The 27,283-nt window shown below is 57.9% G+C and overlaps 2 protein-coding genes across 8 annotated transcripts in view; both read left to right on the top strand.

The window, feature by feature from the left end:
* Positions 1-5,516, top strand: part of UROC1 (urocanate hydratase 1) — a 34,382-nt gene extending 28,866 nt beyond the window's left edge. The window contains exons 19-20 of the mRNA XM_027098412.1: positions 457-556; positions 1,280-5,516. Of these exons, the coding sequence (XP_026954213.1) occupies positions 457-556; positions 1,280-1,420 (241 nt within the window). The 3' untranslated portion in view covers positions 1,421-5,516. The remainder of the gene's footprint in view (positions 1-456; positions 557-1,279) is intronic.
* Positions 5,517-9,819: 4,303 nt separating this feature from the next.
* ZXDC (ZXD family zinc finger C) overlaps positions 9,820-27,283 on the top strand; it is a 32,126-nt gene continuing 14,662 nt past the window's right edge. For 2 of the 7 annotated variants that reach the window (XM_027098417.1, XM_027098415.1), the window contains exons 1-8: positions 9,821-10,714; positions 12,715-12,867; positions 12,955-13,033; positions 14,077-14,207; positions 17,474-17,644; positions 20,299-20,948; positions 21,790-21,852; positions 22,445-22,529. In XM_027098417.1, coding sequence (XP_026954218.1) covers positions 9,859-10,714; positions 12,715-12,867; positions 12,955-13,033; positions 14,077-14,207; positions 17,474-17,644; positions 20,299-20,948; positions 21,790-21,852; positions 22,445-22,529 — 2,188 coding nt within the window. In that variant the 5' untranslated portion in view covers positions 9,821-9,858. Of the gene's footprint in view, positions 10,715-12,714; positions 12,868-12,954; positions 13,034-14,076; positions 14,208-17,473; positions 17,645-20,298; positions 20,955-21,789; positions 21,853-22,444; positions 22,530-27,283 lie in introns of those variants that run through there. The other 5 variants (XM_027098416.1, XM_027098420.1, XM_027098418.1 and 2 more) reach the window with 5 other exon arrangements.

The raw sequence follows: 27,283 nt of genomic DNA, 5'->3' as shown, positions 1-27,283 counted from the left end.
GCAAGCAGCGGGAGAGGACGGGCACTGGCCCACGTGGATGATGAGAATGGAATGACAGCTCTCAAGGGACGAGGGACCCCAGAGCACGTCAAACCTGGGAGAGGAGGTGGTCCAGCAAATGCTGGGCATCCGGGAACTCGGCCCTCAAATCAAATAATCAGGACCCCGAATGCGAGTACAGGAGGACAAGCGCGAAGGACGGCAGGAAGAGAGCCACGTGGGGGCCCGGAAGAGGTGGCCCCGCCCCGCACGGAGGCGACACGTGGGGGCCCGGAGGGGGGCCTGGGGTCTATGGGTGGAGCTCGGAGGCACGAGCGGGCAACCTGCATCCCTCGGCCGTTAGGCACAGGCAGGCTCCGGGCTGCGGAGCTGTTTCCCCAGACAGCGCTTCCGAAGCAGGCCTGCCCCTCGCAGGGTCGGACCCAGTGTGACCTGGGAACCTTTTGCCTCTCGCAGGGGTGAGGTGATCAACGGGGGATTTGGCCTTGTGCTGGACGGGACTCAGGAGGCTGAGCAGAAGGCCAAGATGATGCTCAGCTGGGACGTCTCCAACGGAGTGAGTGACCCCCTGGCCCCTCCCCCTCAGTGGCCCTGCCCCCCTCCCAGAAAACAGTCCGGAAGCTCCGCTGCTCCTGTGTCTCCCCTCCAGCCACCGCCAGGGTTTCCTTCCTCTTCAGACGGGCTCTTTCCAGCCCAGCCTGTGTCCGCAGGGGGCCCGGGCGGTGTCGCTCGTGTGCCTGCTTGTGCGTGCGCGTGTGCGCTTGTGGTGCGGGGCTCCAGCCGTCTCTATGGCCACGCGGGCCTGAAGGGGGAAGCAGCACGAATGCGAGGTCAGGGGGTGATGGGGGGTGTTTGCAGATGGCAGTGGAATGGGGAGGGGCTTGGGAGCCCTGCGCTAGGGTTAGACTTGGGTGGCCCAGGAGAGTGGAGGGGCGGAGCCCCAGCAGAGGGGGCTGGTCCTCGTCCGGAAGGCGGTGCGGCAGTGAGGGAATGGCTGGGGGAGGTGGGGAGTGGCAGGAAGGCAGCCAGAGGTGGGGGGAGGGCCGAGGCCACCGTCCAGGGGGCCCGGGGGGCGGGGGGCGGGGGGGGGGGCCCCGGCCGGGGGGGGGGGGGGGAGTTCAGGCAGAAGGATGGCGAGTGTCACGTCGTCACAGGCGGGTGGGTCAGTTTTCTGGCCAAGGGAGGAGGAGGTGTGACCTGGGAACGCCTGGTGGGAACCCACTGACCCGCCGACGACGTGGCACCGACACTGCACGCCCTCTCCCCGCCCCGCCGGCAGGTGGCCCGCCGCTGCTGGTCCGGGAACCCGAAGGCCTACGAGATCATCTGCCGGACGATGCAGGAGGACAGGGGCTTGGTGGTGACGCTGCCCCATGAGGTGGCGGATGAGCGTGTGCTCCAGCGGGCCCTGCGGCTGTGAGCGGGACCGAGAGCCCTGTGGTCCCCTCACCACCTCGGCCCCGCCCTCACCTCACAGCCCCCCGTCTCCCTCCGCTACTCCCCGTGCTCTCCTGGGTCAGGAGCTGTGCTCACGCCCTCTTGGGGCTCACCACCCGGAGGGAGTGTCACTGCGCCCCCAGCTTACAGCTGAGGCCAGAGGGCGGGGACCTCTGCTGTCCCCACGCGGCTCCCTGGGGACCGGGAAGGCAGTGGGGGTCTTCTTCAGGGCTGGGTGCTCAGGCCTGGCGCCGAGTGGGCTCGGGGGGCTGGTGCCGTGAGAAGTGGCCGAGCGGGGCACTGACCAGTCCTTGGGGCCGCCTGCTGTCCCTCCTCCCGCCAAGGGCCAGGTGCTCCTTTGGCCAGGCTCTCGCCCATCGCCCCGCCTTCCCCCGACCGACCGACCGACTGGCGTGGGGCCGCCAGGTGACCAGGCAGAGACGGCCTGGCCCGGGCCGGCGGTCCACGCCCGAGACCTGCGACCTCGCTGCACAGAGAGGCCAGCTTTGAGCATGTCCTCATTCTCCTTGGTTCCCACGACAGGCTCCAATTGAGAAAGAGATTGGGGGCTGGTCTCCAGGGAGCCGCAGAAAATTTAACACCCGCCCCCCACATCTAGCCGGGGGGCCGAGTCCTCCCCACGGGCCATTCCACCTTCGCCTGAGCTAACAAAACCCCACTGTTGTCTGGGCAGCAACGTGCACGTAAAAGTAGCCGATTTTCCAGCCGCCCTTGTAATTAGGAGTGACCGTTGGCCTGGTTCCGGCCCATGAGGCGACGTGGAAGTCTGCTGGGTGGGTCTTCTGGGAAAGCTGTAATAAAAACGGACAGGCGCGGCTGCATCGCTCTTTGCTTTTGCCCCTTCGTCCTGCCAGAACCTCAGGTGTGATGCCTGGGAGCACCGCAGCCCTGCTGTGAAGTGACCGTGAGGCTCACCGCGGCACCTGGAGGCACGTGGAAAGGCAGAGGCGCCTGGGCTCCCGGCAGTGCTGGGAGCTGCTGTACCAGGCCCGGATGGCCTCCCCTTCTCCTTGGTCCTCACCTGCTAAAGCCATCCTGGGAGGGCTTCTCTTCCACACGGCGAGCACGGGGTCCAAATGGTCGTATCGCCGCCAACAAGTCTCCACGGAGGGCACCCTGCTGCGTGTATCTGTGCGAACATTCCCTGTTCCTAGGGAGAGACAAAGAGGATATGTCCAGTTTGAAGACCGGGCCCTCCCGTCATCCTTTCCCATCCAGCACCCTCGCTTATTCAGGACAGCCAGGCTCGGCCAGCCTCAGGGCAGGGTCTCAGGAGGCTTCCGGCCACGTGTGAGGGCTGCACGCCCGCCCTAGGCGCCCTACTGAGGCCGCCAGTGAGCAGTCTCCTCCCCTGCCTCAGCTGCCCGCAGGGAGAAGGGACGGCGGACACCCAGAGCGGAGCCGCTGCCGGGCCCGGGGGGAGTCAGGGCAGTGGCCGCAGCCTCGGTCACCAGCCACTGCGGCCGCTGACGTTTCAGCGCACCCGGAAAGTTCAGGGCGAAGAGCAGGGTGAGACTCTGTGTTCTGGGAAAACGGGCAGCACAGGCCCTCAGAGGGTCAGGTGTTTTCTGGAGTAGTCGTTTATGAACCTGGATTCTCACCTCTTCCCACAATTAGAAAAGCACTAAAACCATTAACTTAGGTATTTGCTCCTTCCCACCAGCAGCAACCTTCTGCCAGCCTTCTTGAAGAAACGAGAGGTGTGTAGTCCGCTCAGAAATGTTTTCATCAAAACAGTGAAAGTAGAAAACAGTCGGCCCTGATGGGCGTGAGTTCGGCTGCCTTCGAAACTGGGGCTTGTGAAAGTCTCCGGGCCCCTCCCGGGGCCCCCTCTGCTCCCTGGGAACCTGGACCCCCCCCCCCCCCCCCCGCCCTGCCCCGGGAACAGAGGCTCTCCCTGCCGGCCAGCGCAGGCCGGTGCAGGAGGGCTCAGCTCTCTCGCCCTGGGCTTTCCAGAGGGGGCTCCTACCCTGGGGGCTGGCGCTGGACTTGACCTGCACTCGCGTTCTATTTGGCCTGGCCTCTGTAAAAATTTTTTGACATCGTCACCGATTTTTAGAAATTGGGAAATTTCACTTAAAAAATCCAGATTTTGAGTTACTTAAAGAAGTCAAGAGATTAGGTGACGCCACGCGCTCGCCACCGCTGTGACGGCAATTAGCCGGAGGCCCCTTGGGTCCGGGCTTATTTCACCCAAGTTACCGCAGCCCTGCAGCCTCTGCTGTCCTCCAGTGGCGAGGCCACGTGTGTTTGTTGTTTATTCTTGGACAGGAGCTGCTGATTTCTTACCCCTGCCTCTTCCCCACGTTTGTGTCACCTGCATGGCTTCTGTTGGGATTTGAATCGGTGTCTGTATTAGGGCTCTCTAGAGAACCAGCAGGAGGTATACCCGTACGTATACCGTATGTGCTAAAGATAGATGTCCGTGTATAGAGGTAGATGCCGTCCATGTCACGTGCGCCGGAGGCCCAGGGAAGCCGGGGGCGCAGTTCAGCCCCAGCCCCAGGGCCAGGGAGCCCGGGGTGCCGATGGTGTGAGTCCCCGCCCAAGGGCGGGAGATGACAGGAGGGGTCCCAGCTCAAGAGGGAGGCAGAAAAAGGCAAGCTGCGTCTCCTCCCACCTTCTGTTTTGTTCGGGCCGACTGCTTGCGTGACGCCTATCACTTTCTCTGGGGAGCCCCCCCCATTCAAATCCTAATCTCATCTGCAAACACCCTCGTGGACACACCCAGAAGCAAGGTGTAAAACAGCCCGGTCCACACGACGTGTAAAATTTACCGTCACGGCGATCTTTGATGGAGAAATTAACTCTGTGGTGCGATGGTTTACAATGAGAAATATGTGTTTGGTCTTCAGCCTGTTTCTGGCCCAGAGCTCCTAAAACCCGTGGAATTTCCTAAGTGACGAGAGAGATGAGATGTTTTGCTGTTCGTAACAAGCCCCTTTCTGCCACACCTGAATTTATGTTTCCGAATTTGGGGCCTCACCTGAGATGGGGCTGGTCGCCCGGGGACCCAGCCTTGTGACTGGAGAGTTGAACCTTCAGTTTCCCACCCGCGACCTCCAGGGAGGGGAGAGGGGCTGGAGGTTGAATCAATCACTGATGGCCAATGATTTCATCCATCTCGCCTGTGTAAGGAAGGCTCCAGAAAAAAACAAAAGGAAGGGGATGCGGAGAGCTTCTGGGCTGGTGAAGCCCTGCAGATCCGGGGTGAGCGGCGCACTCGCGGTGGGAGCCCGAGTCCTTCCCCAGGCCTGGCCCTGTGCGCCTCTTCCATCGGGCTGTTCTTGAGTTATGTCATTTCACGATAAGCCAGTGATTTAAGTAAAATGTTTCTCCGAGTTCTCTGAGCTGCTCTAGCAAGTTAATTGAACCCGAGGAGGGGGTCATGGGAACCCTCCATATGTAGCCGGTGGGTCAGAAGCACAGGTGCCAACCTGACCTGCAATGGGCATCTGACAGCACTCTGGCAGGCCTGAGCACTTGAGCTGCGGGATCTCCTGGTAGATGGTGTCAGATGTGTCAACTGCCTGGTGGTGTTGGGGGAAAAAAGCACATTGGAACGCCCGGCCCAGCCCAGCCCCACTCCTGCCACAGCTCCGGAAGGACTGCATGCTACCATTGGCCGTTCAGAGTCCACAGTGAGGCCTTTCAGTCTATCAGGTGCTGGGAGAGCAGCATCTAGGCTGGTGGGGTTTCCCCCCAAATGCAAATATGACAAGTGCGCAAGTGCCCTCCGCTTCTCCTCCCCCGGCTGCCCCAAGCCCTTTCTACACCCACCTGCTCGGAGGGCAGGGCCTGGGTTACTGAGGGTGAACGCGCAGTGTCTGCGGTGCTCCTAATGCCCGGAATCGCTCTAGAATGTGCCTTTCTGCCTGTGCCTGAGACATCACCGAACCACCACCGGCAGTCAAGCCCAGGGAATGAGCTGCCCCTCTGCTCCTGCCTGCTTGTTGCAGGGTGGTTGGGAGGGCAAGGAGAGTCCTTGGCAAACGTTTAACAGGGCTCATTTCACCCATTTAAAAATGTTTTTAAAAATACTGTCAGCCTGGGCTTCCCTGGTGGCACAGTGGTTGAGAGTCCGCCTGCCGATGCAGGAGATGCGGGTTCGTGCCCCAGTCCGGGGGGATCCCACATGCCGCGGAGCAGCTGGGCCCGTGAGCCATGGCTGCTGAGCCTGCACGTCCGGAGCCTGTGCTCTGCAGCGGGAGGGGCCGCAACGGTGAGAGGCCCGCCTACTGCAAAAAGAAAAAAAAAAATTGTCAGTCACTCTTGAAAGGTGAAAAACCAAGCAGTGAAAACATCCATATTGCCACCAAAGGTTTTTCATGAAAACATTTTTTCTTTATTGTGGTAAAAAACATATAGAGTTTACCATCTTAAGCATGTTTAAGCGTACAGTCAGTGGTCTTAAGCACATTCACATTGCTGTGCAACCATCAACACCCAGCGTCTCCAGAACTGTTTCATCTTCTCAAACTGCATCTGTGCCTTCATTACACAGACCTGCCCACACCGGCCCTTCCGCCTCCCCAGCCCCTGGCACCGACCATCCCACCTTCTGTCTCTAGGAATCTTTCTGTCTTTAGGGACTCACGTGAGTGGAATCATGTACTGCAGTGTTTGTTCTTTCACGACTGACGCTGACGTACTTCACTTCGCATAATGTCCTCAGTGTTCATCCACGTTGTCCCATGTGTCAACATTTCCTTCTTTTTTTTTAATACTGAATAATACTCTGTTGAGTCCATAAATCACATTTTTATTTATCCATGCAACCGTCAGTGGGCAGTGAGGATGCCGCCACCTATGGTGAGTAGTGCTGCTGTGAACATGGGTGTGCAAATATCTGTTCCGGTCTCCGCTTTCAATTCTTTTGGGTTCATACCCAGAGGCGGGGTTGCTGGGTCATATTGAAACCACACAACTGAGATGGGATTCGAACCCAGCCAAAACCCAGATTGGGACTCAAAGCCTTGGCCTGGGACTCAAACCCATGGTCTTTTAAGTAAGATGGTACACCTGGTCTCAGGACTTGGTGACGCTCAGGTTCTTTATGTCTCAGTGCCGAAGGAATTCAGTGAGAGCCAAAGTGATAGGTAAGAAGTGGATTTATTTAGAGAGCTACACATTCCATAGACAGAATGCAGACTGTCTTAAAAGGTGAGAGCGGCCCTGGGAGAAACACTCCACAGACAGACGGTGGGCCAGCTCGGAAGGCGAGAGGCCCCGAAATATTGGGTGGTTAGTTCCTATGGGCTGGGTAATTTCATAGGCTAATGAGTGGGAGGGTTATTCCAACTACCTTGGAGAAGGGGGAGGGATTTCCAGGAATTCGACCCCTGCCTGCTTCTCGGCCTTTTATGGTCAGCCTCGGAATTGTCCTGGCCCCTGTGGGTGTGTCATTTAACTGATGCATTTACAGTAAGCACGTCCACTGGAAGTTAGATCTTCTGTCATCTTGGACCTAATGGGTTCTCACCAGTTTTTGTCGTATCCACAACCTTTTCAAGGTTGTGCCCTGCGCTCTTCCCTCCTGTTTCAAGATGGTAGTTCTATGTTTAGGTTTTTGAGGAACTGCTACACTGTTTTCCACAGTGGGGAAAACATATTTAATTATAAAAATTAAAGACACTCATGATCTAAAACAAAATGAAGAAGTGTCAAAGGGAGTGAAGTGTAGAGTGAAAAAGCCCTTTCCCACCTCGGTTCAGAGCAGTCAGGGCGCTAGCAGTGTCTGTGTCTTTCCAGAAACTTCCCCAGGATATGCAGGCACGTGAACACGCCTACAGTTTCCCCCCTAAATAAATGGGGTTCTCCCCAACAATGTTCTGCATGGACTTCTAACAATACACGTTTCATGGAGACATACAGAACATAAAAGTCACCATTTTAAAGTATAAGCGTTGGTGTTTTTTGTAGCCTCACGGTGTTGTGTACTCATCACCACTAATTCCAGTACGTTCCATCACCCCGAAAAGAATCCCTTAGCTCTTAGCAGTTAGTCCTAATTTCCCGCCCTCCATCCCCTGGCAACCACTAATCTACCTTCTGCCTCTACGGACTTACCTATTCTGGACATTTCACATGAACGGTATCACACAATATGTGATCTGTTGGGTCTGGCATCTTTCCCTTAGCATGTTTTCAACGTTCATCCATATTTTAGCGTGTATCAGTACTTCATTCCTTTTTATGGCTAAATAATATTCCTTTCTATGGAAAGGCCGTATTTTGTTCACCCCTTTGTCTGTTGATGGACACTTGACTGTTTCTGTTTTTTTTTTTTTAATGTAGCATTATGCTACTGTGAACATTCACATACAAGTTTTTGTGTGGATGGGTTTTCATTTCTCTTGGATGTATACCTAGGAGCGGAATTGCTGGGTCATAAGGAAATTCTATCCTTGACTTTTTGAGGAGCTGCTGAGCTTTCTTCCACAGTGGCTTCTCACCATTTTACATTCCCACCAGAAATATACGAGGGTTCCACTTTTTCCACACCCTCACCAACACTTGTTATTGTCCATTTAAAAAATCATAGCCATCCTAGTGAGTGGTATCTCACTGTGGTTCTGAATTGCATTTCCCTGATGAGTAATGTATGATACTGAGTTTTGTTTCATGGGCATATTGGCTAATTGTATTTCTTCTTTGGAAAAATGTCTGTTAAGATCCCTTGTGTATTTTTAAATTGGATTGTCTGTTTGTGATTAAGTTACAAGTTGTAAAAAGTACATTCTGGATAGTAGATCCCCATCAGATATATGATTTGAAAATTTTCTCCCATTTTGTGGCTTGTCTTTTCACTTTCTTGTTTGTGTTCTTTGACTCAAAAGAGTATTTAATTTTGTTGAAGCCCAGCTGGTTTCTTTTCATTGGTTGTGCTTTCAGTTTCACAGGTAAGAAACCACCGCGTGATCCAAGGTCACAGATGTAGTAGTTTTATAGTTATAGCTCTTACATTAGGCTTCGGATCCATTTTGAGTTTGTTTTTGTGTCTGGTACGAGGCGGAGGTCCAAACCCATTCTGGTGTATGTGGATAACCAGTTGTCCCAGGACCATTTATTGAAAAGATTGTTTCCTTCATTGAATGGTCTTGGAGCAATTTATTTTTGGCACAAATTCTTACATATAAATGTTTCCTGTTCTTTTCAATATTATTGATGTACCTTATTTTATTTATTTATTGGCCGTGTGGAGAGACCTAAGTTCCCCAACCGGCATTGCAAGCGCGGAGTCCTAACCTGTAGACCACCAGGGAACTCCTGAAGTACCTTATTTCTTCTTTTTTAAAAATAAATTTATTTATGGCTGCATTGGGTCTTCGTTGCTGCACGCGGGCTTTTCTCTAATTGCGGCGAGCGGGGTCTATGTTGTGGTGCGCGGGCTTCTCATTGCCGTGGCTTCTCATTGGGGAGCACCGGCTCTAGGTGTGTGGCCTCCAGTAGTTGCGACATGCGGGCTTAGTTGCGGCAGGTGCGATCTTCCTGGACCAGGGATCGAATCCGTGACCCCCGCGTTGGCAGGCGGATTCTTAACCACTGCGCCAGGGAAGTCCCCCGAAGTACCGTATTTCTGAAGAACTTTTATTAATACAGCATTCCTCAATTTAACACACATTTACTGAGCGTCTCCACTGCTAGCATCTGGGCACACAGCTGTGAATGACTCGACAGGGTCACCGTCCTCACGGAGGCTTCACAGGAACAGGGACGAACGGAACAACTGCAGTTGAGACTTGTCTGAGGGGCGGGGGGAGGGCACTCGGAGCGAGCCCCCCAGGCTGGAACCCGCTCGTCCTGCGGGAGGAGGGGGAGCGGGGCGGGGGTCCGGTGTGGGGAGCAAGGACAAAGCGGGGCCGCTCGGGGAGGGGGCGCAGCCGGACCTGCGCTTTGTTAGATCACGGGCGCGGCCGGCGGAGGACCGACCGGGGGCGGGGGCACGGCAGCCGCGGGGTCATCGTCCCGGAACGCGCGGGTGAGGCGCGGTCGGTCCGGGCGGGGACGAGATGCGAGGCAGCGCTCACTGAGGCGGCAGGACCGCTCAGAGCTACAAGCCGCCGGACCGTCCCCGACCCACGGTTCCGCCGGTTCCGCCGCGCGACCCGGCCGGGGGCGTAACCCCAGCCGCTAGCTACCCACCCTGTACCGCCCACCGCGCGGAGCCCTGACGTCACGCGGCCTGGCAGGCCCCGCGCCCCGCCCGCCGCTCCGCGCATGCGCGCCTCGGGCCGCCTCTGACGCGCGCCTCGGCCCCGCTCCGGCGCGCGCCGGGTCGCACTCCGCGCCGGGCTTTGGCGCCGACTCGCGTGCGTAGCGCACGGCGTCGCGCTCCTCGTGCGTGCGTGCGGGGTGGCGTTTCCGGCGAGGCGGTGGCTGGACGCGCAGCGGCCCAAGATGGACGCGCCGGCGCTGCTCGCCGCTGCGGCCCCGGCCCCACGCGGACCCCAGCTCGGCGGCGGCCCCGGCCGGACCCGCAGAACCCCGGGCTCAGCGCACCGCCGGCTGCTGCTGCTGCGGGACCCAGAGGACGGCGCGCAGGGGCCGCGGCGCGGGGAGGCCCGGCCGGCGGGCCCCGGCGGCGGCGACTCCTTCGTGGTGCTGCTGGAAGTGGCGCGCGGCGCGGCCGAAGCCCCGGGGCGGCGGGAGACCGAGCCCCAGCCCGGCGCCGCCGCGAGCCCGGCCGGCCGCCCTGCGCAGGTCCCCGGCGCCGCGCCTCTCGTGGGCCCCCGGGCCGCCGGCGGCCAGGACCTGCTGGTGCACCTGGAGCGTGGCGTCCTCGCGCTGGCCGCGCCGTCCCGGCGTCCGCCGCCCGGCCAGGAGGCCGCCAGCCCGGCAGGGGCCCGCCGCGCGTCCGCCGGCCCCGGCTACCGCTGCCCCGAGCCGCAGTGCGCGCTCGCCTTCGCCAAGAAGCACCAGCTCCAGGTGCACCTGCTGACGCACGGCGGCGGCCAGGGCCGGCGGCCCTTCAAGTGCCCGCTGGACGGCTGCGGCTGGGCCTTCACCACGTCGTACAAGCTCAAGCGGCACTTGCAGTCGCACGACAAGCTGCGGCCTTTCGGCTGCCCGGTGGGCGGCTGCGGCAAGAAGTTCACCACCGTGTACAACCTCAGGGCGCACATGAAGGGCCACGAGCAGGAGAGCCTGTTTAAGTGCGAGGTGTGCGCCGAGCGCTTCCCCACGCACGCCAAGCTCAGCTCGCACCAGCGCAGCCACTTCGAGCCCGAGCGGCCCTACAAGTGCGACTTTCCCGGTGAGCGGCGCCGGCGGGGCCCGGAGACGGGATGTTTGAGGCAGGTCTCGTCACTTAGAAAAGCTCCGTCCGGCGTGTAGGCGCGTGCCCCGGGCTGCAGGGACGCAGGGCCACGCGGCCCAGGCGAGGCCTTAAGGCGCCGAGGGGATGATCGCGGAGGTGCGGTGCATCCACTATTGTGACGTTGAAAGCGTTGTTTCCTTCGGGCTTCACAGTTGCGTAAAGTTCTGAAAGTCGTCCTTATCTTCAGACGGAGAGACTCTGGGCAGGTGGATGCTGTGGGCGGAGGGGTCTTTCTCTGCTGTGAGTGCCCTGAGCTCTCTACCGGGATAGGCAGCTCTAGCTGCTCTCGGGGGGAGTGTGTGTCTGCACGAGAGAAGGTTCCCGCCTGGGAAGGAGGGGCTGCGGTGCCGGGGCCACGCTGCAGAGCTAAGGCTGGGAATGGGGGCAGTGGGGCGGGCTGGGGGCAGGGTGCCCGAGGGCCTCCCAGGTGCCCTTCCTTAAAAGAGAAGCGCGAGTGTGTGCCCGGCGACCCTGTTGATGCGTCATGGACGCGGAGTGCGCTCCTTAGAATGTATGTTATGAAGTGCAGTCACGTGTGGGCTTTTGAAAGGGCGGAAGAAAATTCACATGTTACCAGGTTCCCGTGTTTTCTTCCCACGTGCCCTGGCCTGTCCTGTGCACCCCGTCTCCGTGGAGAGCATGGCTGTAGGCCACTGATTCCGAACGCTTGGTCCTGCACTCGGAATCTGGCGGCGGTCTCCGGACCGCCCTCTAGTAAAAAGCTCGGGGGCATCCTTCTGAGCCCAGGAGCACCGGGGTCCAGCCTGCTTCTGGGCACGGGGTCACCCTGGGGGTTTTGAGGTGAATGGTACGCGGGGTGTTGGTTTGAGGTGGGCGGGAGCAGGAGAGGGACCAGGGAAGCTGCGTGAATGTTCCGGACCGGAGGGTCCTGAGGGGTGACCCAGGTAGACGCAGTGGGGCGCTGAGGAGGCTCCAGTGGGAAGGATTGCAGAGCTGGGCCGGGAGGCTTGACTGTGGGTTGGGGGAAGGTGCTTCCTGCTGAGCCTGTTCAGACCTCCCTGCCGGAGTGTGGGAAGGCACCTAGGTCCGAAGTAAGGAATGGCTGGGGCTGCTGGGCACAGACAGGTTGATGCCCGAGAGGAGGCTTGGAAGGCATTCAGGAAGGTCAGCGTTTCCCGGTTACGTGTCGCTGTGAAAAGTGGGGTTCCCTGCGCTGTCCTGCAGAGTGCTGTGCGTACCTGGCAGCACCGTAAAGGCTCTGAGAAGCGCTGCAGCGCAGACTCCTGGTCAGCGTCTCGTAGCCTCGTGTTTTCTGCCCTGTTTGAGCACTGAACCTGTCAAAGGAGAACTAGTGATGTGCAGAGTCTGGTGGCTCAGCCGGGGTTGACGATGCAGGTGGTGGAAAAAGGCCATGTGAGCGAAGATGACCCCAGTGACCCTTGACAGAGCAGGGAACCCCCAGGAAATGGACCAAAGGGAGAGAGAAGCGCGCTGTCAGAGGCCGGGCTGCCAGCTGCCAAGGACGTCCAGGGGACGTTTACGAGGGTGGGGGATGCGGCCTCACTCTCACAGGTGAAAAAGTCCCAGGTGTTACTGCAGTCGTTTGCAGCCCTTCCAAGCTCAGCCTGACCAGGTGGAATCTTGTTCCTTAGTCTCTGAGTTCTCTCGTTGGGTTTCTGGGCTCACATGGGTGACCTGGGCAGTTGAGTTCCCACCGTGTCCACAGGGTCTGAGCTACAGAACTGGGGGCACAGCTGTGCTGGAGGACTTTCTCTTGATCCGGTGCTGTGTCTCCCGGTCACATGGGGACAGGTGGCCTGTGTGCACCCGTGGGCTGCTGCTTTCGCTGCGAAGGCTTTCACTGTCTGGAGATGCTCCTCAGTCGTCGTCCTCCGCGTCTGCCCCCGTGCACGCAGCGCCCTGGGGTGGCGATTCTCGTCACGCCAGTGAGCAGGATTTGTGTTTTCTCTGTTCAGGCTGTGAGAAGACGTTCATCACAGTGAGCGCTCTGTTCTCCCATAACCGGGCCCACTTCAGGGAACAGGAACTCTTTTCTTGCTCCTTCCCTGGATGCAGCAAACAGTATGACAAAGCCTGTCGTCTGAAGATCCACCTGAGGAGCCATACAGGTGAGAAGCCGGGGGCGCCTGGACCCCCTCTGCCGCCGGCGCAGCTCACGTGTGTAATCACGTGGTGTGATTCTTTTCCTTCCTAAGGCGAGAGACCTTTCATCTGTGACTCTGACAGCTGTGGCTGGACCTTCACCAGCATGTCTAAGCTCCTGAGGCACAAAAGGTAATCTTTACGTTCTGGTTGAACTATCAGTTTTGAAAACAGGTGAGTTGTTTGTTAGTAGTAGAAGCCTATGGGTGGAATAATCTTTGGATTTCTTTAAGTTATAAAAAACAAACCAACGTGGATAACTTGGAAAATTCAGAAACCTTGTAAGAAAACCACACAGAATCTGATCCCCCAGAATCAGTGTTTTCTGTGTGTACTTGTTTTTAAGTTTAACTGGTATACTTAATATGCAATTTGATATTTAAAAAAAATTAAGGTTATAGACTAAGGCTTCGTCGTGTCTTTACAAACTTCCGGCGGCAGTGATGACGCCTTGGAGGACTGGGCCTCTGTGCAGGTGACACTCGGCGCCTGGCCTGTGTCCCTTGTTTGGCCTCTCAGCAGCTGTGACACTGAAGCTCTTGTTCTCCTGTTTTTGTTTCGTTTTGTTTTATACATTTATTTATTTTTATTTATTTTATCTTTGGCTGCGTTGGGTCTTCATTGCTGCGTGCAGGCTTTCTCTAGTTGCGGCGAGCAGGCGCTTCTCATTGTGGTGCGTGGCCTTCTCTTTGTGGTGGCTTCTCTTGTTGCCGAGCACGGGCTCTAGGTGCGCAGGCTTCAGTAGTTGCAGCCCATGGGCTCAGAAGTTGTGGCTCGCGGGCTCTAGAGCACAGGCTCAGTAGTTGTGGTGCATGGGCTTAGTTGCTCCACAGCATGTGGGATCCTCCCAGACCGGGGATTGAACCCATGTCCCCTGCATCGGCAGGCAGGTTCTTAGCCGCTGTACCACCAGGGAAGCCCCTTGTCCTGTTCTGCATTGGGAGCCAGGGAGGTTGGGTGGTTCGTCTGTACTTGCCCAGCTGGGATCTGAGGTGTCTACTTAGAATAAGGCTGTGTGTGTGTGAGGTGGTATCCCCTGCGGTGTGGACAGCCCGTGTAGGAGCGGGGTTGCTGAGCGGCGGAAGCGGCTTCATCAGGGTCTCTGGGAGGCTGCTCCTCCTGAATGGAACGCTCTGCTTGTGAGTGGTCACTGCCTGTTGCTCTCTGTCCCGCAGGAAGCACGATGAGGACCGCCGCTTCCCCTGCCCCGTCGAGGGCTGCGGGAAGTCGTTCACCAGGGCCGAGCACCTCAAGGGCCACAGCGTCACCCACCTGGGCACCAAGCCCTTCGCGTGTCCTGTGGAAGGTAGGTGTGAGCCGGCCCCACGGCCGCCTGGACGCTACGCGTGGAAGTTGCTTCGAGGTGCGTCGTGTCAACTGCACCGTGAGGTGGGCTTGGCTGGTTTTAGCCGGTGGCCGGGTCTTGGGAGCAGTGTGTTGGAAAGAGCAGATTCAGAGTGAGGCCGCGGGGCTGGGCCCTGCGGGGGCGCTCTGCTGAGTCCCCTCTGGCTTTGACGGTTGTGAGGATCCACTGACGGAACGTGTGAAGAAAGCCCATTTCGGCACGTGGCGCGTGTCTCGGACTCCGTAGCCGTGGCTCCTCACGCTGGGACTGGACAGCAGTGAAGCCGGGCTGGCGTTTTAGAGGCGCGATTCCGGGACGGCGGGCCGGGTCCCTCGGGCTGTGAAGTTGAACGCTGGCTCCGCCCTCCCTGAATCAGTGACCTCAGGCAAGGCTCTCTGGGCTTCAGTTTCCTCACCTGGAGAAGGGGATACCAAAGACCCACTTCCAGCTGAGCAGTTTCTGGAATGTAGCCCAGGTGGTCTAATCAGACACAGGCCCGCCTCTCCCCAGGGCTCCGGTTGGGGCCACAGGTGCGCAGCTAATGTGCAGGGTGCTTGGCGCACAGAGGAGGTCACCCAGAGGGTTCTTGGGGTGGGGGAGTGGCTCCCGGTAGGCAGGGGCGGTGGAGGCAGAAGGGCCGGTGTGGGCAGCAGGCTGAGGGCTCTAGGCGGGGTGATGGGGCCACAGTGAAGGTTTAGGCTGAGTCTGGGGTCCTGGGCAGATGGGCCGGTGCCTGGGCAGGCGCTGGGAAGGGAGGGACGGCGTAGACAGCAGAGGCGCGAGTTAGAATGCATGGTGCCTGGCGAGGGTTCAGGAGCGGGTGCTGTGGAGGGGGTGGCGGCTGGGTCAGCGTCTCAGTTGAGACGGGGACACGGAGCACAGGCAGGAGGTGGGTGCGGACGCGCTGCGTTCCAGGAGCCCGCGGGCTTTGCTGACAGATGCTCGGGAGGCGGCGCAGGTGCTGCTGGGGCCTGAGAAGCGGGCTGGGGGCGGGACAGGTGCCGCGAAGGCGCCTGCGTGCGGCTCCCAGCCCTGCCTCTTCTCTGCTTCTGTCCAATGGGGCTGGTGGGGGCCCAGCTGGTCAGGGAGTTTAATTAAGGGCCGAGAGGACATCAGTAACCTGCCGCTGCCGGCAGGTGGAGCCCTGGGAACTGCCCTGCGTGCGGGTGGGCAAGCAGAGGGCGCCCCGGGAGGGGCCTGAGGAGGACGCGAGGGGCCAGGTGGGCACTGGGCCAAGAGAACACCAAGTTTGGGAAAGGAGGCAAGTGGGCCGGTGCGAGGAGGAGCTGAGGGGCCCGGGCGGCTGGAGAGACCTTGCGGGGGGGGGGGGGGGGGGCCGACCCCCGGCGGGGGGGGGGGGGGGGGGGGGGCGGGGCGAGGCTTCCCTCCTTCTTGAGGGGATTGAGGCAAAGAGGAAGGGGCAGGGCTGGCGACGGAGGAGGCAGGATTTTCCTTTTGGTAAGTGCATCCTTGAGAGCTCTGCGCAGGTCTGACATAGAGGGTGACCGGCAGCGCTTGGTCAAGGGGATGGCGGTGAAGGCGGGCTGGCGGAGGCATCCCAGAATCCTTTGTCACACTTGCTGAGAGCTGACAGCTCTTGAGTCTGGGTGACTTCACCATCTTCTCTGGTTTTGTAGGCGTTTGGAACATTCTTAATAAGAAGTTAAGAAGCCGCCACTCCCCGCCGTTCCCGTAGTAGTAGCAGGAGGAGGAGAGGATGGGGAGTGCAGCACGGCAGCGAGTGTGGACGGGGGCGGCCTGAGGGCGGTGTGAGCCTGGTGGGGCTTCTCTGGGCCTCCAGCCTGCCGTGGAGCCCACGGAATGTGGGTGCGAGCTGGGCAGACTCCTGAGGAGCTGGGGTTTGGAGGGAAGTCTGTCTTTGACAAGTTGCTTCTGCCCTTCCCCTGGCGGGGTGGTAACGTGGTAGAAATGTGTGGGGCTGTCTGTGAATATCCTTAATTTGTAAAGCAATAACACAAGTCTCAATAGATTATGTTGTAATTAGGAAAACGTAGTCGTTGACACACATGATAAAATGGTCATACTTCTGATCATCAAAGGAAATACAAATTAAAATGATACCTGCGTTGTTCCCTGTTGAATTCGCAAGTATCTCTACAAGTAGAAACTCTGCTGGCGGCAGCATGGTGACGTCCCTGTGGTGGTCGACCCTGCCCTCGGGAAGGCTGTGCGATAAGCCTGGAAGTCTCTGTGAGGGTCCCAGCTGGGAGGGGGTGTGGAGCACGCGTGGCGACAGGGCCCCCGGGGGCAAGACCAGAGATGTCTCTTCTCTGTTGTCTTTCCCAAGTGCCCTGTCCTGAGCCTGACCTGGCAAACAGGTGTGAAGTTTTGTTTGAAAATGAAATCAGTTCAGAACTGCTCTCAGGGGTAGCAGAGCCCTTACTGCCGTGGCCGTTTCCTCTCTGCGTAGCCTCTTTTCCTGCAGTAGCCCTCCTCCGGCCCCCAGCGACCCCGTCGCCTTCCCTGACATGCTGTAGCGTGATAGCGCAGTGGCATCCTTCCTGGGCGTCCTGAGTACCGTGGAGGCCCCGCTTTACAGAGGGGGTCGAGACGGCCGTACACGGGTGGCCTGGCAGCCCCTCGGCCGCACCTCCTTGCTGTGGTGGCCACGCCGCCCGGCACCTCAGACGTGACCTGTCTCCTGAGACCTTCCCTCCTCTGCTCTCGGAACGCTGGGCAGCCTGACCCCGGGCTTTAGTCCGCCTGTGTTAGGACAGCCGGCTGCTTATGTGTCCCGACCAGGTGACGAGCTTATGGCCGTCAGGAACCCCTCTTCCCTCCTGTGACCCTGCCGTGCCGAGCTCCAGCAGTGGGACATCGGGGCATGAAGGAGGGCGGCTGTATCTCTGGGTCTGCCCCGGGTGTGTGTCTGCTCTGCGGACTTGGGCAGGGCCAACTCCGGGCTCCCCTCCTGCCTCGATTCCCGGCCATCTGCTCGGCCCGTCTGGGCAACAGCTTCTCAGGGGCGTAATGAGAGGAAGTGGCGGGTCTCTGGGGTGGTCTCCAGCCCCAGATGTCACGGGGTCGCAGGTTTTCTTCCAGTAGCAGCTTAGTGGAGGTGGTCAGCCTGCTTGTGCAGGTCACGCGTCCTGTCTGCGGCCGATGCGGGGCTTCAGGCTTCCTCGTGATGCTGCCCGAGGGCGCTTGTGGGGGGCAGAGCGGGGACGGGGACCCTCAGGCTAACACGTGTCCCTCTGTCTGCCCAGGGTGCTGTGCCAGGTTCTCCGCGCGGAGCAGCCTTTACATCCACTCCAAGAAGCACCTGCAGGACGTGGCCGCTACGAAGAGCAGGTGCCCGGTGTCCAGCTGCCACAGGCTCTTTGCTTCCAAGCACAGCGTGAAGGCCCACGTGATCAGGCAGCACCACCGGCACCCAGGTCGGCCCCGCTCACGGCCCCGAGGGCGCCCAGAGTCCACGGGACGCGTGGCAGGGACCGCAGCTGCCACGCTGCGTGGCCCCCGTGGCCTCTCTTCTGCCGCTTCCCGCCTCTGACCCTCTCGCCCGCCCTCGTCTCTGAGGGGCTTCCACGGGGTTGGCCCTCGTAGCCTGGCTTCTGAGTCTCTCCCTGTGACCTCGTCCTGTATTCCAAGCCTGCCCCCCATTGCGTCCGGCTCCTTCAGCTCCTCCTGTCCACCCCAGTGCCTGGGAGAGTCCTTGGAGACAGGACAGAGCTGTTCCTGGACGTTCTGGGGGCAGAGCGCGAACCACGACGAGCCCAGAGGGGCGACTCTGGGCACACGGACCTGGCCGTCCTGCTACCTGGGGGCCTGGGACTGAGAATCCTGCCCCGTGCACCGGCCCCTGGGCGGGCCTGAGGGTCTGGGTGGCCCGGCGGCTGCCTCTCCCTAGAGCCGTCCCAGCACCGTGATCTGCGGCCCGGCAGGCCTGCTGCTCCTGGCAGGGCCTGGAGGGTGAAGTCCTAGCTGTAGTTACCTGAGCAGCTGCTGCCAGGCCCCGCTCGGTGCCACCTTTGTGCCAGGCCTGCCCAGCCTCAGGCACAGCCGCTTCCCCGCTGTGATCCTGGGAGGGGCACCACTATATGAAGCACGTGTTGGGTAGGTGACGGGGGCGGGTGGTCCCAGGCCCTGCATTTATGCTGTGACACGGGCTCGTGTCAGGTAGGTGATCGGGGGTGTGCGTCCCAGGCCTGGCGTTTACGGTGTGGCACGGTCTCGTGTCGGGTAGGTGACTGGGGTGCATCCCAAGCCCCACATTTATGATCTGACGTGGTCTTGCGTGGGGTAGGTGACGGGGGGTGGCCCAGGCCGGGCATTTATGATGTGACGTGGTCTCGTGTCGGGTGTGTGACGGGGTCCCAGGCTCGCCTCCTGATAACTAGGAGCTTGGGAGCATCTGTTTATTGTGGGCAGCTGCGCGGGCCCCCCTCACGTTGGGCCCAGCTGGGGCTCGCGTCGGCAGGGAGGTGCTGGGGTGAGGCCGTGGTGTGGCCTGGTGCTGGACGCTCTGCGCAGACGTTCGTTTAATGATTTTTGGATGTTGACCCTTGCACGTTGGCAGGTCTCCAGTAAACATTTGTGGAATCAGCAAAATGCTAACAGGAAATTGATGAGCACACTGGTACCTGTTTGCCTAGATTATTATTGATTTTCTCATAGGGAGCTGAATCATCAAGGTTATCAAGGAAACTTTTGAAAAAGAGACATGTTTCCAGTTTTAATTATTTCAGAGGGTCACTGCCCTTTCAGAATGTTTCCTTGGTACTAGGTGACTATTGAAGCAATGGTAGATTGATCCAGTTCTTAAACGTTGAAGCAGCATGACAGCTGCAGGTGATAGGTTCTGAATTTGGTTGTCGTTTATTTACTTTTGGGGGGATGGCGGCTAGAGTACGTTTCTTTCATAGGTTCACAGTGGAAGCATCACAGGCACCTTGACGTGGGTCCACAGCCGGACAGTGTGAGCTTGGGATTAGCTCAGGGTTGGGAGGCAGGGATGGTGCCAGGCCTGGGGGCGCCTTTCCCTCTGGCTGGGCCTGGGTGTCGGAAGCCGCAGGAGAGGGGCGGCCAAGGCCTCGTCTGGCAGCTGTGCCCCAGTCCTTTGTGCTTCCGTTTCCTGTTTGCTTGGGCCTGGTGAGCCCTAGGGCTTGGGTGATCGGGTGTTCCTGTGTATGAACCGTCAACTTGAACATTCATTGAAGCTTCTTTACAGTGCGTTAGTGTTCAGTATTCTCCCAAGGGTAATCTGATTACTTAAAATCTTAATTGAATAACAAATAATCAAGTTTTGGGAGAGCGCTGCGGCAGCAATGAAGTGAACGAGGGCGGCTTGTTGAGGGCCAGGCCCTGTGTCTGCCGCTGAGGGGCACAGACGCTGGGACCCGCGGCAGTGGGGGCGGTGGAGCCTGGAAACGGAGCAGCTCCATCCAGGAGGCCACGGCCAGGCCTGCAGAGTGTGGTGTCTGACCTGCGCTCTCCGCAGCTCCCTGGGGCGCCCTGCTCCAGCCCAGAGGCAGGCGGGCCGGCAGCCCAGATCTTCCCCACTGTCCGTCCCTGCCCTTGCGCCCTCTCGTTCTGGAGAAGCTGCTTGTCGCGAAGTGGGCAGAGAGCTGGATGGGACGTGGGCCCACATAGCTGATGCCAGAAGTGTCAGGGAGCCAGGGTTCAGCGTGGCCCGAGGCCTGCAGGTGTCTGCTCCGCGAGGGTGCTTGGTCTCCTAGGGTGGCTGCTCGTGGTGGCGTGAGCTCAGGGTGTGAAGCCAGGAGGACTTGGGTTTGAGTCTTGCCTCTTCCGTCACTGGGCGGTGTGACTTTGGGGAGCGTCGTTGACCCAGGTCACGCCCGTCGTCTGGGGAGATGCCTGTGGGCTCGAGGCTCCAGGCAGCGTGGACAGGGCGCCGGGCGTGTCCCCCACAGTGCCTCGCTGCAGAGCGTGGCCGCCTGCAGGGCCAGGCACCGGCGGCAGGAAGAACCATCCTTGTCCCCTCGGTGGCCGCCTGCTCACGTCTTGAGCACATACAGAGCTCCCTGGTCTCTGAGGGCCTGAGGTCACCAGAGTGTTCCTTCCTTTTCAGACCTCTTCCCTCCGCTGGGAGCTCCAAGCGCGCTCGCGCCCAGCAGTGACCTCAGCAGCCCCGGTCAGAGTGAGTTCAGCAGCGTGGACCTGGCGGTCCTCTTCTCCGACACGCCTGGCGACAGCGGTGGTGCCCCCAGGACCTCCGACGAGGCGCTCCGCACTGGAATCCTGACTGTCGACGTGACTTCTGTGAGCGCCTCTCTCGGGGGGGGCCTCCCTGCCAGTCAGGCTGCCTCAGGGCCCATGGGCCCCCTGGTCTTGGTGGCCCACAGTGACGTCCCACTGGGCCCGGACAGGCCCCTCGTCCTCGGGACGGCAGCCACGGTTCTCCAGCAGGGCAACCTCGCTGCAGGTGACGTGCAGGCCGTGGACCCAGGGGCGCTGGGCTGTCTGGTGGCTCTGCCCATGAAGAGCTTGAGTCAGGACCCCCAGGCTTTGACCTCTGCGAGCGGCCCCCAGGGAGACAGCAGTGCCCCGGAGCTGCTGGTTCCCATCAAAGTGGAACCAGACTCGGCCCCCGACCCCGACGCCGTCAGACAGCAGGCGTGGAGCGGAGGGGCGCCGCGGCCTGTGGAGTCCAGCCCTGCAGAGGAGCTCGGACCTCGGAAAGACGCGGGACTTGGTGCAGGGACCGGCGGCTTCTACTTGGTATGAAGCGCTCTGTTCGGTCACGTCTCACACCCGTCGTGCGGTGTTCTGGATCAATCTGCGTGCAGACGTTTCTTAGGGGTTTGCGGAAGGATGGAGCTCCCGCCTGCAAGTCTGGAAATCTGAGCTCCAGTCTCGAGTCTGGAACGGACTGGTTTTTATGACCTTGAGCAAATCACTTAACGTGTCTGAGCCTTAAATTCTCGCTTATTTCTAAAATGAGGGGCTTTGGCTACATGATTTCTAAGGTCTTTTTGAGTTCTGTGATTTGGTGATAACGTGTCTTTTCTTGAAAAAAGCTGAGGTATTTCATAATGTTGAAACGTTCTGCATTTGAGCTTATCACGTAATAGCAGATCCTCAGATGGAGTTGTGGCCAAGAGGAATTGTGACATCAAATGTTTCTTAAGGCTTAACGGAAACTAAAACCATGCAAAAATTTTTAATTTGAATTAACAACAAAAAAAGGGAGTGGTCTGGGAGCCTTTGTCTCTGGAGGGTTATGAGAGCACTTCTCCAATTGCGAGACTTGGCAGTTAATATGTTTTAACTGTATTTATGTCAGTCATACATTTAATATAATTTAAAGTAACTTAATGAGAGATTCTTAAGAGAGCGTCTTGCCTCAGCCTCGGGGGGGTGACCGAGTAGGTTTTTCTTTGTGGTGCAGGTTAAATGTGATGGCGACGCTCACGCTCAGACAGTTAAACCTTATTTTACCGCGATATAAAGAAAAGTTACTCCTTTGAATCGGCGTTCTCTGTGACGGACGCGGCAGTGGCCGAGGGCCGGCGGAGCACGAGACTGACCCTGACCCTGACCCTGTCCGTTCTCTCACTAGCTGTGTGACGTGGGCCAGCCTGGCGTCTGTGAGCCCAGAAGGCGCGTGGCGAAGGGGCCGCAGGTACGCCCGAGCCTCTCTCTGTGGGGATGGGGGTTCCACCGTGTCCTCGCAGTGTGTCCGCAGGGCTACGGCGCTCCCAGTCCCGTGTGCGTACGTCAGGTCCCTCGGAAAACGCCCCGGTTCAGTGATGCACTTACCGCTCTGCTTTGCCGGGTGGGACCCCGAGTGGAGCAGCTGCCCTGAGCAGCCTCCATGGGGCACACGGCCCGGGGCCCCCGGGGTGGCCCAGCGGGCATGGTGTGACACGTCCTGCAACCCGGGGAGGGGCCGCAGTCAGTGAGTCCTGGTCACTGAGGACACACTGGTTCCGTGTGTCAGACAGCAGAGTGGCCTGCAGTTCACTTTCTGTGTAAAATATTTTAGTATGTTTTAGACTTTGAAGGAATAAACTTTGCTTCTCTGGATAATAAAATCACGTATATGGTTCCAACTCAAAGTCCGTGCAGCTGTCGCTGTCACTGGATGTGGTATTTGATTCTCTGAGCCTTTGCTGGGGTCTGTTCAGGAAGCAGACCCCGCGCTCAGTAGGTCCCCCGCTCCCCTCCCTCTACTGTTTGGGTCCCGTGACTGATACGCTTTTCTTTGGTCTCAGGAAGGCGGGGGCTCAGCAAGAACTGATTCCCGAGCCATTCAACTAGCCAAGGAAAAAAAGCAGAGAGGAGCTGGGAGCCACACAGGTGAGGCTGTGTGCGGGGAGGGGGCCGGGCGCGTCTCGTGGAGCCCCCCAGGGGGCATGTGGCGCTGTGGATCCCCAGTGCAGGCACGCTTCTGATTTTAAAGTGTCGGCATCTTGTTTGAATTTAAAGAAGGAACACTAGACAGGACCTGCTAGTTTGTGACCTCCTCCGTCCATCCTGAAAATGGGGTAGTGGGCACAGTGCTTAAGGGAAACTGAGTCAGTCCTTTCGTGAAGGTGATGTTGAATTCTTCAAATAACGTTATTTTGTAGATTTCATCGTATAAAAAACATTTATCTAAAATATATTTTAAAACATCGAAAGGTATGTAGGATTAGCAGTATCCTAGTTTACATCTTTTTCTTAACGTGACAGTGTCTTATTTCACGTAATGGTAGCGCCCTCCTCTCTGGGGCGGTAAATAGTGCCCCCTGGTGAGCGTGGGCCCTGCCGGCATTCGTGCCGAGGAGGGCCCGCCCTGCGGTTCCCGAAGGCCGGGGCGGGGAGGGGGGTTATTGTGGGGGGGGCTTCAGAGATGGCGGTGGCAGGTGGTGGTGGCATCCATGAGGGCACAGTTGGTGAGGGACCGGGGCCTCAGCTCCGTGGAAGTGGAGCTGCTCTGGGGCGGCATCCGTAGAGACAGTTTTGTTTTCATTGTTTTTGTAATGTTTCAGCGTTATCTTTTTAAAAACAAGGACACTTAAGAACATTCCAGGCACTGTCATCACCTCTTTCGGAGTTAGCAGCACGTGTTTGCTTAAAGTCAGCACCTAGCCGGCGTTCCCATTTTCAGTCGTTTCAGATGCCACGAATGCTTTTATGACTGTTTATTCTAATCACCCGAGTAAGGCCCGTATTTCCTGTTGGTTGTTGCAGGTCTGGGGTCTCTTTCACACTCGTAGCCCCGCCCGTGTGTGTGTGCGTGTGCGTGTGTGTGCATACGTGTGTGCGCTGGAGGCTGGGCAGTTTGCCCCGTCAGGTTGGCGGGTCTGACGCTTCAGGGTAACAGGTCACTGTCTCCGTGTTTCCTGTAAACCAGGCACTCCGGCTGGAGGCTTTGCTCTGACTCGACTTAGAGTCTGTGGGGCCCTGACGGCCAGCCCAGCCGCGGACGCCCCGGGTCTGGACTGCTCATTATCAGGCTGTAGGAGGACGCTGATGTCTTTCCCATTTCAAGCTAGAACACTTCTGCTCATACAGGAAAGTCAGCAGAAATGTCTACACTTTTCTCTTAATCAGTTTTCAAAATAACGAGCTAGCTGGTTTCTTTGCATCCTCCAGGGGTGGTCAGGGTACTTTATACGCTCATTGACTATCGACTTTCCAGGGAAATAGAAATCTGGAACCCGTCCAGTGTGCAGCCTGCACACGTGACGGCAGGGTAAGAGCTTCTTCTTGGGGTGTGCAGGCTCACCTTCGCTCACCTTTGCCCCGCGTGACCTGGAAAGCCCTCTTGTGTCCCGTAACAGCCAGGAGGTGGGGGAAGATAAATAGAGACCCGCAGCCCCTTTCCAGAACCCTCGGGGCCAGCTGTGTGTTTCCCTGACCCTTTACTTTGGGGGCATTTTAGACTTGCAGAAACACGCTTCCATGTGTGTTGTCCCCAGTTGTGGTGCCCTTCACCCACCCTCCCTCGTGTGGACGTGGTCCGAGATCATGTGTGTCCGCAAAGCTGGGGAAGGACCAGGGCCACGGGCCACTGATGGGCTCGGGCCTCACGTGCACGTGGCGGTCCCCTAGGGCCCTCTTCTACCCAGGGTCCTGGGTCAGCCCCTCGGCCTCTTCCTCTGTGCTGCCCCTCGACCTTCCAGATGCTCCTGTCGAGATGCTGGCCCTTCAGTCCAGGGCGTCGCTCCCTTCGGGTCTGTCTGGTGCTTTCTCTTGATTGGACCAAGGCTGTGTGTTTTGGGGGGCCCAAAGTGAGGTGCCCTTGTCCCTGCATCTTGTCGGGGTCCATGCAGTAAACTTATTGGGGCAAAGCTGACATTGGCCCCTTGGTTAAGGTGGGGTCCGCTGTGTCCTCCATGGTGAAGTCCCTGCTTTTCCCTTTGTAGGGATAAATGTCTGTTTTGAGCTGGCTACTTTGGGCTGGAGTGCAGACCTGCAGGATTACCGCACTCTCACACCTCCAGCAAGTGTGAGGGTCCCTGTGACTCTCTGGGTTCACGAATTCTCTAGAAGGGCTCAGAACCCATGGTTATGCATTATCGCAGCAAAGGGACACACAGTACAGCTGGCTGCAGGCAGAGGACACTCCCAGCGAAGCTGCCAGCCGCCCTGTCCCTGGCGCTGTGGTCAGTGCTGACGGCCCCACCCCCTCTGGAGGCCGAGCTGCCCCTGTGGCCCAAGGCTGCCACCCCGAGTCACATTGTCAGACTGTCTGAAGGGGCCTGTCTGCCAGATGGCGCGCTCCAGAGGCCTCGAGACTCCTTCCCAGGGGCTGGGCCACGGGGCGAGGTTAGCCCGGTCCCACGCTGTGCCAGGTCCGTTCTCCTCACCCGCCTGCTTGTCCGCAGGTGAGGACAGCTTGGCCTGTGCTGTCATCACTGTGGTGGTCTAACGGTGATTTTCCATTTCCCTCCACCTGTGCGTGTATTAATTAGAATTTTCTGGAAGGGAGAGTTGTCCCTTCTCTCCCCTTATCAGTCCAGTCAGTTATATCAGTACAGGCTCGAAGACACTGACGTTATCCTTCAGCGTAATGTCATTGGTGCTGGGTTATAATCGATACTGTATCAGTACAGGCTGGAAGACACTGACGTCGTCCTTCAGCGTAACGTCATTGGTGCTGGTTATAATCGATGCTGTATCAGTACAGGCTGGAAGACGCTGACGTCGTCCTTCAGCGTAATGTCACTGGTGCTGGTTATAATCGATGCTGTATCAGTACAGGCTGGAAGACGCTGACGTCGTCCTTCAGCGTAACGTCACTGGTGCTGGTTGTGATCGATCCCTTCCGTGTTGACTTGGCCGCTGGCCGCTCTTCTGGTGGATTCTTGTGCCCTCCTGCCGGGCACGCCCCTCACTTGTTGGCACCACCAGGCCCAGCCCTGGAGCAGCCGCTTCTCAGGGCGTCCGTTCCCACGCTGGGTGCAGGTTGTGCTGCTGCCTGTTGCCCCAGGGCGCTGCTGCCTCTGGACGCCGTGCCGGGAAGCAGATTCATGCGTGTGAGCCCACGCTGCTGTGCTCCGGATTCAGAGCGTGTTGCGTTTTAGGGTGGGAGTGTGGCACACACACTCTGTATTTCTCACCACCCCTAGTTCTGGTGTTGGCTTTTTAGTGAAACGCGTTCACTTAAGTGAGTCAGTAAGACTGTGAAGTGTCTTCACGTGCTTTTGGGTCGCGTGTTGCTGCTACATTCTTTTTGGCACCCAACTTGGGAGAAACCTGGGTTTGGGGACCTCCTGGGTTTCGGGATGTGGTGTAATAGGTCCAAGAGTAGAGAAGCTGCAGCAGCAGGACTGCTGGTGGAGTCGAGTCGTGTAAGCACTGTGGCTTCGCGGGGTCGCCGCGGTTCAGTGCAGCGCACCCGTTGGTTCTTAGGGAATGCGTAGTCTGAACGCTTTGAAAAGTGGACATAGGGTCTAAAATCCAGCACTGTTGCCATTGGGTTGCTATTGAGTGCTGAGGCTCCCCCCTCAAACCGAGAATATTTTCTCAACGTAAAAGAGAAACTTTTATTCTTGAAGCTGACAGTTAGCAAAATAAGCTTAAAAAAAAAAATGTACCCAACTTCAGAACTGTGAACGGATGTGCACTTTCTGCTCTTTAAGGGCAGGGAAGGGAGGAAAGCATGGTGCCCACTGGAGGAGGTGTAACCAGCAGAACACACACGTCTGTGTGACAGTGAAAACGTAAATGAGTGGGACTCCCCCACTGTTTTGACTGAGACAGAAAGCAAAACCCCAACCACACGATGTCCAGAAGAGACATATTGTGGACGGGAGTATTTAGAAGGTTAAAATTAAGATAGAGCAAAACAAAAATTAAAAGTTACAAAGCAGGGGTTAATACTAATATCAGAAGCATAGAATTCAAAGAAAAACAATTGGGACAGAGAAGGCTTTTCCTATTTTTAGTTGCTGTTCACACATAATCGACAGTCTTACCATGACTTGTGACCGTTTGTATGAATATTTATATGAAAACTTACAGTAGCGAACAGTATGAAGTAAGCACAGATGGAAGTCCAGGAGAACTGGATAAAAACCTGGCAGTATTGGAATTTGTTAATTTAATTATTTGCAGAACAAGCAGAAAAAATAAAGATGTAAAATATGTTTACAGTGGGATTAGTAAAGTTGTTGTAATAGATTTTACTCCATGACAGTGGAATATTTATATAAATTGAACTGAACAAATTAGGCGTCAGGAAAACCATAGCAAAGTCTAGGAAAAAACAGCTTGGTACTACATGTTTTTGACCGTAATGTGGTAAAACACAGTAATAATCACTTGGAAAACAAAATAAAACTTAGTCAAAACCCTTGGGTGAAAGAAGAAATAGGAGCTGGTGAGAGACTTCCAGGAGGAGCAGGTGGCCGTGTGGTGGCGTGAACTTGAGCAGGCAGCCTCTCGGGCCCCAGCCTTCTCTGTGAAACAGGCAGAAGAGCAGCTGCTGGGGGTTCCCGAGGGGCTGGGGGTTCCCTAGGGGCTGGGGTTCCCTAGGGGCTGAGGGTTCCCGAGGGGCTGGGGTTCCCGAGGGGTTGAGGGTTCCAGAGGGGCTGAGGGTTCCCTAGGGGATGGGGTTCCCG

The sequence above is a fragment of the Aethalodelphis obliquidens genome, unplaced genomic scaffold (genome assembly GCF_003676395.1).
Source record: "Aethalodelphis obliquidens isolate GAN/ISIS:26980383/991018 unplaced genomic scaffold, ASM367639v1 scaffold123, whole genome shotgun sequence".
Lineage (NCBI taxonomy): Eukaryota > Metazoa > Chordata > Mammalia > Artiodactyla > Delphinidae > Aethalodelphis > Aethalodelphis obliquidens.
The sequence above is the reverse complement of the archived record's forward strand: the minus strand, read 5'-3'. Positions and strand labels throughout refer to the sequence as shown.